Source organism: Equus przewalskii, chromosome 8 (genome assembly GCF_037783145.1).
Source record: "Equus przewalskii isolate Varuska chromosome 8, EquPr2, whole genome shotgun sequence".
NCBI lineage: Eukaryota > Metazoa > Chordata > Mammalia > Perissodactyla > Equidae > Equus > Equus przewalskii.
The window spans coordinates 38,243,487-38,255,743 of record NC_091838.1 but is presented as its reverse complement, the minus strand read 5'-3'; the positions used below and the strand labels follow the sequence as shown (position 1 = coordinate 38,255,743).

General features: G+C 43.2%; 1 protein-coding gene across 3 annotated transcripts in view; it reads right to left on the bottom strand.

The window, feature by feature from the left end:
- Nucleotides 1–2,663, bottom strand: part of NECAB1 (N-terminal EF-hand calcium binding protein 1) — a 174,292-nt gene extending 171,629 nt beyond the window's left edge. Inside the window, exon 1 of one of the 3 annotated variants that reach the window (XM_070631712.1) lies at nt 2,064–2,663. In XM_070631712.1, the coding sequence (XP_070487813.1) occupies nt 2,064–2,477 (414 nt within the window). In that variant the 5' untranslated portion in view covers nt 2,478–2,663. The remainder of the gene's footprint in view (nt 1–2,063) is intronic. The other 2 variants (XM_070631713.1, XM_070631714.1) reach the window with 2 other exon arrangements.
- Between the last annotated feature and the right edge of the window lie 9,594 nt (nt 2,664–12,257).

Sequence of the window (12,257 nt, the reverse complement as noted above, 5' to 3'; positions counted from 1 at the left end):
TGTTTATTTACAGACCTTGTGAACAATCATGCATATACAATAATAAATGACATTTTAATTTCCTTTTTTTCTTCTTTTTAAATAGCAGTTTGAATATGTGCGCCAAGTTGGTATATGAGTCAGGGAGGATGATGCTCCATTTATATAGCTTCAATCCACTCATCTCCACAGTATCACCAGGATTTGTTAACTGCATTTAAAAAGTCACAGGGAAGCACTTGATGTCTTTGCAGATAGAGTGAAGATCAGGTCAGAATGAATGCAGGGCCCTCTTGCCCTCTTTGAATCAATTTCATGGCAGCTTAATCATCAACTTCATAACAGACATGATTTTCAGGGACCCTGACTCTCTCTATCCCTGAGGACTTCCTTCCCAGGCATGCTGTGGTGCCTCCTCCCTCTCTCAGCTCAGTTCCTCAAGGGCTTATCGGTCCTGAATGGCAGGATTTAAAAGGAATAGTATCAGTCACTTAAACCACTAGCACCAATAACATATCTGATTGACCCAAGCCGAGGAGAGATGAGTGCTCATGAAGAATAAGATACTTAATAATCTTATCAAGTGAAGGAATGGGAAGCCCACAGATGTTTTGGTGGGAAGAAAATGGCAGATCCAGAATGCCTGGATACCCAATTGGAACTGCATGGTGATGAGGAGAGAAGGCTGCCAGGAGACGCAATTAAACCTTGTCTGTATCTTTTGCCTTAGACCAGGTTTAATTATTCATAGAGTTTTCTCTCCCAATCAAAAACTTCCAGTTAATCCATTCAAAATAAACTTGGGAGGGCTCTTTGCCCCCTCTCCCTTATCTTCTTATCTCTGCCTCACCATTATGATACTAATAATTTGATTTCCTCATATTTTCATCTCTCCATAAATAAATGTATTTGGCCTCTGGCCCCCTTGGATTTTAATAAGAAATGATAACTCAGAGAAGGGTAGAGGAAAGAGGACACAGCACTCCTCCATGCCCTTGCCCCATTTTCTATCATGCCTAAACAAGAAGCAGCCAGACTTGTTCCCACTGAGCCGGAAACTACCTTGGGAGACAGCAGGAATGTGACAACCGAGGGGCTGAGAGAACCAGGTGCCCAGCAGTCGACTGAGGGACAGGGAAATCACAAATCCTAAAGGCAGAAAAAAAGAGATGTGCAACAGGGTGAGAAATATAGAGAATAAAAACAGCAGGAAGGGAGAGTAAAGCAAAATTGAGAAACAAATAATAAATAAAACTGCTATAAAGAGAGAAACCACAGCACGAGGGCAGAAAAATACCAGAGAAAGGAAAAGAAAGAATGAGAAAGAATGATCATCATATCAGAGAAATGGAGGAAAGGAATCAATACCCAAGCAAGGGGGAGGACCAAAGGAAAAGCAGTCAAAAGCTAGAATTGATGAAGATAATCACGGTAATTACAATTTGGAGAGGTATAGAGAGGGAGAGTAACAGGGACGAAAAACGGGAAAATGGGAGGTGGCAGTGAAAAAAGAATCATCTTGAAAGACATCTTTCATGGCCACGGCTGTAAAAAGAAAAACAAGTGTGTTTTCGGAGCAATTGTTTTCCGAGAGGGCTGGGTGAGAATGGCGGGGCATGGAAATCTCTGTTGCTTCCCCTGATCGCCTTCGAGCATCAGCGAGACTGCGGGCCGCCAACAGAAGACATTAAGGATGAGTTGGGGCAATGCTCCCCCACTCCCTTAGCTCCCTTTAAAACGCCATATTCACTCGAATGGATCCTGCTGTATTTACAAATCTAGTCCCTATCGAAACCCAGACTGATGGGAAATTTAACTTTCGGAATTCTTTAAGGGTTGTTAAGCCCCAAGCTCCCAAGCCGCAGGTCTGTGACAGCCCTTTTTACAAGTTGAGCGGCGGTCATTTCTCTGGCCTTTGCCTCGGTAGTTTTCCAGGGGGAGAAGGGAGCAAGGTAGAAGGTGGTTCTCGCCGGTGTTCTGGGGGCAGAACTCAGGCTGATGAGCACCTGGACCGACCCCCTTCCTCCCGGGGATGAGGAGAGACACTGGGGACCACCAACCTAACTCCTTCCCGCTGTACTTACGTCGAGGAAGATAGACATGCCTTTGGACAGCTGCAGGGCAGAGCAGAGCTCTTCCGAGGAGTTGTTGGAGGACGGCGACGTCTCCCGGGAATCCTCCATCCTCGGGAGACCTGACGCCGGAGGTAGGAGCGGGACTGGGAGGACGCAAGGCTCGGGCAAGGGCGTGGCCGCACTGCTGCCTCGCCGCCCGCCGCCACCAGGCTCGGGCTCCGGAGCGGGTGTGCGCTCCCCCGCGCGCCTCGCTTGCGTCTCTCTGCGGCTCGCTCTCCCCTCCTGGTCTCCGGCCTCCGCGCTGCCACGCGCTGGAACTCGCGCCTCCCCCTTCCCCTGGCTCACGGCTCCTGGAGCTGGCTCACCCCTGCGTTTAGCAGTGCGCCGGCCCCCTTGCCGGGGAGCAGACTCTGACCCCAGCATTGCCGTTGGCCTTGGCCAGATATACCCCTGGGGCCTCTGCCCACCTCACAACAGCTTCACGTGCCGCGAGGGAGGAGGTAGCCCAGACAGAAAAGGCGAACAGATGGAAGGGCGTCTGTCCAGAACAGGCAAAGAATGAAGTAAGGACGCCCCCGAGCGCACCCCAGGGTGGAAACCCTGTGAGTTAGAAGGATTCAAAGAGGTTTTGCCAACTTTGCTTTTGTCCAAGCAGAGCTGTGTACACTCTCCAGCCTCTCCAAAGGCGGGTTAATTAGTAGATACTGCTAATCAACAAAGAGTTGGATTAGGATAGGGGTTAAACCACTGAATTTTGGAATCTTCCAGGCCGGAGTTGGAAACCTGCCTCGGTCACTTTATCTTGTGATCTAGCAAGTTACTAAATCTTTAAGCCTTAGTTTTCCTCGTCAGTAAAATGGCCACAATGAGGATGCTTGCCTCAAAGAGTTTTGATGCATATATGTGATAGTACCATCGACAAAGGTAGTGTTGTGGACTTTGCAGAGTAAGCGTCAAAAAAAGCTTAGCTATGGGGAAAAGATTGTCAGATAACATTCAAGCAAGAAGTTTTCCAAAGTTGAAGTGACAATAAAGGATGCAGTCCCTATCTGTGCTTAAAAATTTAAACTAGGGTAACTCTTCAGTATTTGAGAACTTCTGCGAGGGCTGCAAAAATGGTAATCTCACCTTTCATCGGGAGAGATACCCACTGTTTACTGAGTCTCTAAAAATATGCAAGGCACGTGCCTGTTGCTGTGGGGGTTACAAAGTTGAACTATCTGGGAGCAAGATGAGTCAATAAGAAAAGTATCTTGTCCAAACGAGACTCTGCCTGTGAGAATTGATGGGGCAGCTCCTAGTCCCCACCCCTGGCTTACTGAATCAGAATATCAAAGTATGCGACTTGGGCATCTATGTACCTCTCCCATGCATGATTCATATATAGCTGCTCTGTACCAGGGCCTAGACTAGAGCCAGGCCAGGGAGGTGCCTTACACACAACTACCCTGCACTTGCATGATCCTGAGAGTGACTGCCTCCCTAAATTTTGCACCCTAGGTGTCTCATTCTCCTCGCCCAAGTCCCAGCCTTGCTGGATCCAGTTGTTCTCAACTCTGGCTGTACATTGGAATTACCAGGTGTGTATGCCAACCGTAAAATGTGGGACACTCTTCCCATGGAGGGGTGGGTCTCCTCCTCTTGAATCTGAAAGATTGTGATTGCTTTGATGAATAAAATGCAGCAGAAGTGATGCTATGGACCTTCTGAGGCTACGTGTGTAAACAGCCCCACAATTCCACCTTTTCCAATGGAATATTTGCCTCTGGAGCCCTGGGCTTCCTGTGGGAAATCTGACTACCTTGAGCCTCCATGTTTTGAGGAAGCCCAAGCTATATGGGAAGCACGTGTAGACACTCTGGCTGACGGTACCAGCTGAACTTAGCCTTTGAGTCATCCCAGCCTAACTGGTAGAAAAGTGAATAAAGAAACCTCCAGATGATTCCAGCACCTAGCTTGAGACAAGCCCAGCCATTTGTGTTGTCTCAGCCCAGATTCCAAACTTCATAGAGCAGAGACACACCATCAATGCTGTGCCTTGTTTGAATTCTTGACCCACAGAATTAAGCACAATAACACATAATAAAATGGTCACAGTTTTATACAAATAAGTCTTGGTGTGGTTTGTTTTATAATAATAGGTAACCAAACTAAGCTTTAAAAAACCCAAAAAAACAGAAAAACCAAACTGATGCCTGTGCTTCCCCCTCCAGATTCATATTCAATTAGCACATAGTGAGCCCTAGGCAGCAGTGTTTTTAGAAAAAGCTTCCTAGGTGATTATGATGTACAGCCAGGATCAAGAACCACTGAACTGATCTATACTGTACATAGGGGAAAATAGCAGAATAAAATGCCAGAAGGTAGGCAGAAGCTACATGGCAAAGACACTTAGAGTCCAGGGGTAGAACTCTGGACTCAGGCAGGGAGTTAGAGACATTAGACTTAGTCAGGGAAGATACTGACTGGAGCTGTGCTTGAGCAATATGAATCTGGCATCTGTGTGCTTTTACATTCTCAATTGCAAATCTCATCATCTGAACTGCTGGAATAGCCCCTTCCCTTTGACAACTGCTCATCAAAAAAGAATACAAAATTATTAAAAAACAGACTGGCCAACTCATCAAATGGATACTGGTCATCCAATCACTGAAGAAGAAAAATCAAAATGAGAAGGAGGATGGGTACTGACCATAACCATCAAGTTACCAAGTTCACAAAAATACAATATTATTTCTTACTACCATTGGATGGAAGATTGAACAGATTTTTCTGCACCAAGCGCAGTTTAAGTCTGGCATCTCTGACCCAAGCTGTGGGTCCCTTAGTTCTTAAATTCAGCCCTACAAGTGGCAATACTTTTATGCCAATCCCATGATAACAAGAGCAGGTGATGAAGGAGACATTCTCTGATTCTAAAGGAAGAATAGGAGCATAATCCAGTAGCCATCATTCAAAACCAGGGAGCCATTTGTAACACTTCAGTAAATATGTCCTTTATACCTTTGCTGACACAAATGATATTTTCTGTACCTGTAGCTTTGCTTGTTTCCTCTAATGGTCTGTCAAGAAGAAATATAAATTATTAAACAACCAACTAGTCAATTTTCTTCTTTTACAATTTCAGCATCAACACCCTGATGCTATAGCTGACTTCTCTACTTAATGGAAATGTAATGTTTGCAGAAGGATCCAGTAGGAATGGATGGCAATTAGATTCCCATTCACAGCCAAATTCAATAGGCTCTACAAAGTGATAACCAAACATATTTTTGGTTTTCTTTTTATGTAGACAGTGCACATTTTTGAAAACTGTCTTCACACGTCCATTTCCTGAAACACAGATGCTCCACTGCTGTATGTAGTATCAGTCAAAAACAGGAGACAGCTAGAGAGAGGAAATGCATCTTCTTACTAACTTTTTTGTAGCAAATCCAGGGGAAAAAAGGAATGTAATTCTAGATTCCAGCTCTCAGGCTTCTTCTGATAAGACTTTGACACGAAGGTATTTCTAGCATTTCAGGAGATAGCTGAGAGGGGATATATTATATTTCAATCCATCTCTGCTTCATGGAAGAACTGTTATTTAAACCACTTCAGCCAGCAAGGAAGCTATCTTATTAATATTTTAAAAATTCTATGGAAGGCTATCCTTTGTAGCAATGATTCAGAATCCTTTCAGTAAGTTTAGTGGACATTTTCGTTGCTGTGGAAGCCTGAGATGAAACCCTCCTCCTCATCTAGGGAGCTGTCCTATAGTGTAGATCTGATCACAGGCAGGAGCCACCTCTTCTGAAGAGGGAAGGTGGTCCCTTTTCCTGTCCCCTGGCTACTAGAGCTGAGACTGAGACTAGGCTCAGGCAACAGGGTGCTTCATCTGGGACTTTAAATCTGGATCAAGAGACATTAAGGGAAGTTTATTAACAGTAGTGGGCAAAAGCAGCATAGTGTCAAGTGGCAGCAATGCCAGCAGAGCCCCTGAGACTACTTAACCAAGATGACAAGGGAACCATGGCTGTGATTTTGGCAGCCTTGTCCTCCAAATTTGATCTCTAGCCTTCCTATCGACTTCCTGAGAGACTTGGCATCCTTTTAAAACTTCTTTTATGTTTTACCTTAATCAGTTAGTTTTTAAATTTTTTTTTGGTAAGAACATTTAAGTTCTACTCTCTGAGCAAGTTTCAATTACACAACACAGTTTTATCAATGATAGTCACCATATTTTACATTAGATGCTCAGACCTTATTCATCTTAGAGCTGAAAGTTTGTACCCTTTTACCAACCTCTCCCTATTTCCCTCGCTACCTGCCCAGCCCCTGCTTCTGGCAACCACTTTTCTACTCTCTGTTTCTGCGTTTGATTTTTTTTTTTTTTTTAGATTCCACAAATAAGTGATACCATGCAGTATTTATCTTTCTCTGTCTGGCTTATTTCACTTAGCCTGATGCCCTCAAGTTCCATCCATGTTGTTGCAAATAACAGGATTTCCTCCTTTCTCGTGGCTGAATAATATTCCACTGTATATATACATGACATCTTCTTTATCCACTCATCTGTTGATGGACACTGAGGTTGTTTCCGTATCTTGGCTGTTGTGAATAAAGCTGCAGTGAACATGGGAGTGCATATATCTCTTTAAGATCCTGTTTTCATTTCTTTTGGATACATACCCAGAAGTGGGATGGCTGGATCATATAGTAGTTCTATTTTTAATTTTTTTGAGGAACTTCCATGTTGTTTTCCATTGTGGCTATACTATGGAAAAGTTAGTTAAGAAACTCTGAAAAATTAGTCCTGGTTAGTTTTTGATGCTTGAACTCTGACTGATGAATTCAATCTAAATTAGACCTATCAAAGAGAGCCATTTGTTAAGTCATTGAGAAAAAATTTAGTTAGAAAAAAAATGATTCTATTCAGACATTTGTTGAGTGCTTCATGGCAGGCAACTGTCAGGTATGGCTGGGAAATGATGAAAAAGGCAAGTCCTTGCTCTTGCAGAACATACGCAACTTAAGAAGACACTATTTTAATAGATAATTCTAATGCAGTGAGACAAGAGTAACACCAGAGGTTTGCAGTGAGTGCTGAGAGAAGACAGAGGTGGGCACAGCTCCCCATTAGTGCTTATTCTGCATGACCATTTGTGTAACTGTAGATGGCAAAACTAGGACTCAGGAGTAGTAAGGGCCATGGGCCAAAATGATTAACCATTAATGGCTATTGTCGTATGAGCTATTTTACCTTGGGGATAAAATTTTTCTGTTACGCCACTGTGTGGGTAAAATAAAACTCCTGTCTACTGGCTTATTCAACTTAGAGCTCTTCCATCTTGAGAAAGCAAACAAACCTCCCCCCAAAGCACCCAGTATCCTCCATCAACCCTATGCATTGCTACAGTCAGTGTGCCCTGTGTCATCTTTCTCATGGGCAAGATTTCTCATTTGTAAAAGCAAGAATGAGGAATTGTGTACAAAGGACTTAGCAATGCTAGGCAGAGAGATTGTGCTGAACAAAGATAGTCATTGTTATCCCCACCAGCACCACTGCTTTGCAACCATGTTGTAAGGACCAGACATTCACATAAAGCACATGGTATGGTGTCTGGCACATAGGAGTCTGGTAAGCAGTGGTGGTCACTATTACTGAGATTGGTATCCATAGCCCTGGACACCACTGATTCCTCCCTCCTTGAAACTCTTATCCCAGCTTTCTGATCATGTTCCGCTTCTTTTATTTAGTTTTCTTCAAGGGATCTTCTAATTCTCCTAGGCTTCTAAATGTTAACGTTTTCTAAATTATGTCCCTGGTTCACCTTTTCCCCTCTTTCCCGCTCTCTCTTTCTCTCCTCCACATGCTGGTATTGTTCGATCCTGTGGTTTCCACTAATCTATGGGCTGATGACTACGTAACCAGCAGACTTCATCCCTCCCCTCGCCTATAGATTCATATTTCAACCTGGCTGATGCACATCTCCCTGTGGATTTTTCTTAGGCGTTTTGAATTGATTGTGTCTAAAAATGAATTTACCATTTTCTCCTAATTAGCCTATCTTCCATATCTTGTTGAAGAATATTACCCTTCATCAATTCATCCAGAAGAGAAAGCTGGGAATAACCTTAGACTCCTTCCCTCACTGCCCCTCACCCTGCTTCTATCTTATCCTCACCTCTATCCAATCAGTTGAAAGGGTTATTTTGGAATTCACCCTCTCCCCTCCATCTTCATTGCCGCTATACGAGACCAGAAAACTGTCATCTCTCACCTGGAGAAATGCTCCAGCCACTTGCCTGGTTTTCATGCCTCCAATCTGTCCTTCCTCTAATCTATGCTTCACACTTTGCACAGAGGGAGCCTTCTCAAATGCACATCTAAGCATAGCCTAGAGTTGCTTAAAATCCTTCAGAGGCTCACTGGAGCCTTCAAGGTAAAAATCACCTTTGCTGCTGGCATCTCTTGCCATTCTCCCCCTGCCTCCTCCCCAGCCTCAACATTCTGGCCACACAAAATTGCTGGAGTGGTTAAGCAGACAAATTTTGATGTCCAAAAGGCCTGGGCTCAAATCCCAGCCTAGCTTCTTATTATCTTTGGATAATACTAAGGCATGTGACTTAGCCCCTATCTTTCTCAACTCTCAAATAGAAATAGAAATGCTACCTACTGCACAGAGTTTATATGAGGATTCAGTTAAATAATGCATGAAAAACATTTAGCATGGTAGCTTGCACAAAAATAATGGCACAGAAATGTGGCTCCTTATCATTACTTGCAGATCCCTGGGTACACGTTGCTCTTCCACGCTCCTGGGCTGTTGCCCTTGGCATTCTCTGCCTAGAGTACGTGGTCTTCCTTAATCATTCTGCCCATAACTTAGTGGATTTTACGAACCAGCTCAGACATCTTTTCCTCTCAGAAGAGCCTCCTGGTTTCCATAGCACTCTCTACATACTCCTTTCATGTCTCTTATCCCTGCCTGTCTGTCTAAATTCTGAGATGCTGGAGAGTAAGAACTGCGTTTTTCATCTATATCTGTGTCTGGTAAATTGCTTGACACATGGTAGGCACTCAATAAATGTGAAATGAATGAACAAAAGAAGGAAAGATTAAATAAATCTTATACTTAATATAGAATCAGTGTAAGAGATGAAGGATGTTAGCTGCTTCCTTGTCATAATATCCAATTACACGAATTGATCATAAAAAGAGGCAGAGACAAAGCAGAGAAGCCTCAAGATCTGGAGGAAGAGTTGTAAGCCTAGGCTGCTGAGGCTTGGTGCTGGGCCGTGGGAGCTGGTGCTGGATGACCAGGGGCAGACTAAGAGTTGCTTAGGGAAACATACAGGGGCACCCTCAACCCCAAAAAGAGAAAGGTTAAGTGCCGATAAATTTACCCACCATTTCACAATCAGGAAATATAGGAAATAGCTATTATAATTTTAATAAGCACCTATATTTTTTAAAAATTCAGGCTTGTAGGGAAGTAGGAGAGGGGACATGACACCTCTGTGTAGATACCTCAAGGGTCTTATCCAGGCCCTGGAAACAGGCTTCATTCCTTTTTAACTTGACCTCTTCGTACAAGTGTGAACGTTTAGGGATCTCACAATGAACTGCTACGGACATGTCGCTAAACCCTGAAGAGCCCATGAGGGAGTGCAGTAGGTGTGGGACTCGGGAGCCAAACCCAGCTTTGTCACTTTCCAGCTGTGGAATCAGGAGCAAGTCACTTAACCTGTCTGAATCTTAACAGCTACTTTGTAAGATTTTTTGGGGTTAATAAGAATGAACATAAATCAGGCTGTGAGCACTTCGCCGGCAGACTCGAAATGTTTTGTTCATCACTGAGTCCCCAGCACTTAGGGCTGCTCTTGATGCAGAGGAAGCTCTCAATGATACTGTTTGAATAAGTCAGTAACCAGCACACAGTAGGGCTATCATTATGTGCAACACTGTGCACTTTACTAACCTCAAAGAGGTGTGAAGAAATAACGTGAACGCTGTGAATGTGCCCCCTCTTCACCCTGGCAAGCGCTGTCCTAGTAATACCTCCTTTATGTGGCTGCAACCATGTGCAGGGTGCAGTGTGCCCCGTCTCACCAGGTTTAGCATTTCCTCCTCTTGTCTGCTCCTTTATACGTGAAAAGCGACTTCTATAATGAATTTGGCATTTCCCTTAAAAAGTGCAAATTAGCCTCTAATTAGAAAAATATGTAAAAGAAGACTGACTACTTAACACTTTCTCCAAAATAGAACCCCAAAAAGCTGAAATATGTTACTCAGTTTGTGGGTGAGCCAAGGTTATTTCAAACAATTTTTCGAAAGAGACTTTTAATTAGATTTATTAAGCTACTTTTCTCCGCAGAAGACTTGGAAACCATATTCTATTCATACAGCTCTTCTTCTAGTAGATGTTTCAGAACCCCCAACATAAACTTCTTGGAATATTTTTTGTGAAGAAGACCAGTCTTTTGGATTGTAGTACATCCTTGAAGTAAGTACATACAATCCCATTAGGTACCACATAAAATACAACATTTTATTTACATCTTAGGGAAAGTTTTCAAAAGAGTCTAATTTACTAAAGCAATTTACAGACTGAATTACACTTGAGAAAATTATCAGAGCTTAACAGCAGCAATGACTTCCTCCTTCCAATTTTCTTCCCAGCTTCAAATTTGTCTGTTAGAAAAAAATGGAAGAGGGAGGTTTTGCTATAAAGGGATAACACCTTAAAAATTGGCAATGTCAGTCATATTTCAAAAAGGAGAAAAACCCCCCCAAACTGATAAGTAATTGTGAAGTTCTACCCTACTGGCCTTAATTGACACCTAATTTCTAAGAAATTGGGCTTTTAAAATTCTTTTGAATGAACTGCCCATCTTCCAATGGGCAAAATTGCTTTAGGTTTAAAAGAATTTCCTAACTTTACTGGGTTCTCTTCCTTTTTTCTAACAGCAGTTATCATAATAATGTGAGATATTGAATGAATGAGGTGGGGGACAGAGGAAGGCAGGGCATGCACAGGCTCTTCCACTTTTGACCTGAGTGACCTTAGACAAATCATTAACTTATTTGTGCCTCAGTTTCTTCATCTGAAAGTGGGAATGACAATAGCACTTACCTCATGGAGGGTTGTAGGATTAAATGAAATATTCCATGCCTGGCTCAAAATAATTGCTCAATAAAAGTTTATCGTCATTAATTTATGTAACAAGCAGTTACATAAATCTCTTCATAGCTCCTTGGGAATATGAGCAAAAGAACAGGAGAAGCTTTAATGGAAAATTTGAATCTTTTTAAGAAGAGTGGGAATCATCCTTGATTCCCTTCACACCCCACAAACCCAGTCATTCATCAGGTCTTGTGAATTCTGACACATAAATAGTTCTGGAATCCATAGTCCTCCATTTGTCTGCATTTCTGCCCCAACTCACCACTGGAGCACCTCACCCTTGAAGCTAGAGCCTCTTCCTGGAACTCCCACCTCTTGTATTTCCTTCACCTATTAATGCTCCAAGCCACAGCCAGAGCAATGATCCTAAAAACATGTAAAATCCCACTTTTGTCCTTGTTCACAAATACCATTAACCTTGAGATTCAGTCCAAAGGAATCTTTGTGTCCTTTGTGTTGCTCTCAATACCCTGAAAAATCTAGTTTCGTTTCTCTGCATGAGCCCATCTTCCAGACACACACTCATATATACACATGAACACACACACACATGCACATATACTTACATTTACATGGGATGCCGGCTCTGATATCAGTTCCTCTACATTAAACCCAGTATATATGGGGTTAAAACCAAAACACTCTTTCCCCTGTTTACTCCCTGGCTCCAGAATCCACTATCTGCCATGGACACAAATGGCCAAGGTTGCCCACCTGGGTTCCTTATCATCTCCTCCTCCTCCCTGCAAACAGCGCCCCAAGGCTGAATGCAGACTGGTGGGAAAGCTCCAAGAAGCAAGATCACTGACTCCCCCCACCATCTACAAGCAGCCACATTCCTCACAAACCTTTAAAACCCCTCGCCTCCCCTCTTTCGGGGAGATGAGATGAAACAAGAGAAATTTCAGGGCTTACTCTCGTCTCCTGGCTCCTATCATCCGAAATAAAAACCCTTTCCTTGCCATAAGCCTGGCATTCCAATTTTTATTTGGCCTTGTGTAGCAGGTATGGAACCTATGTTTGTAGGCAGTAA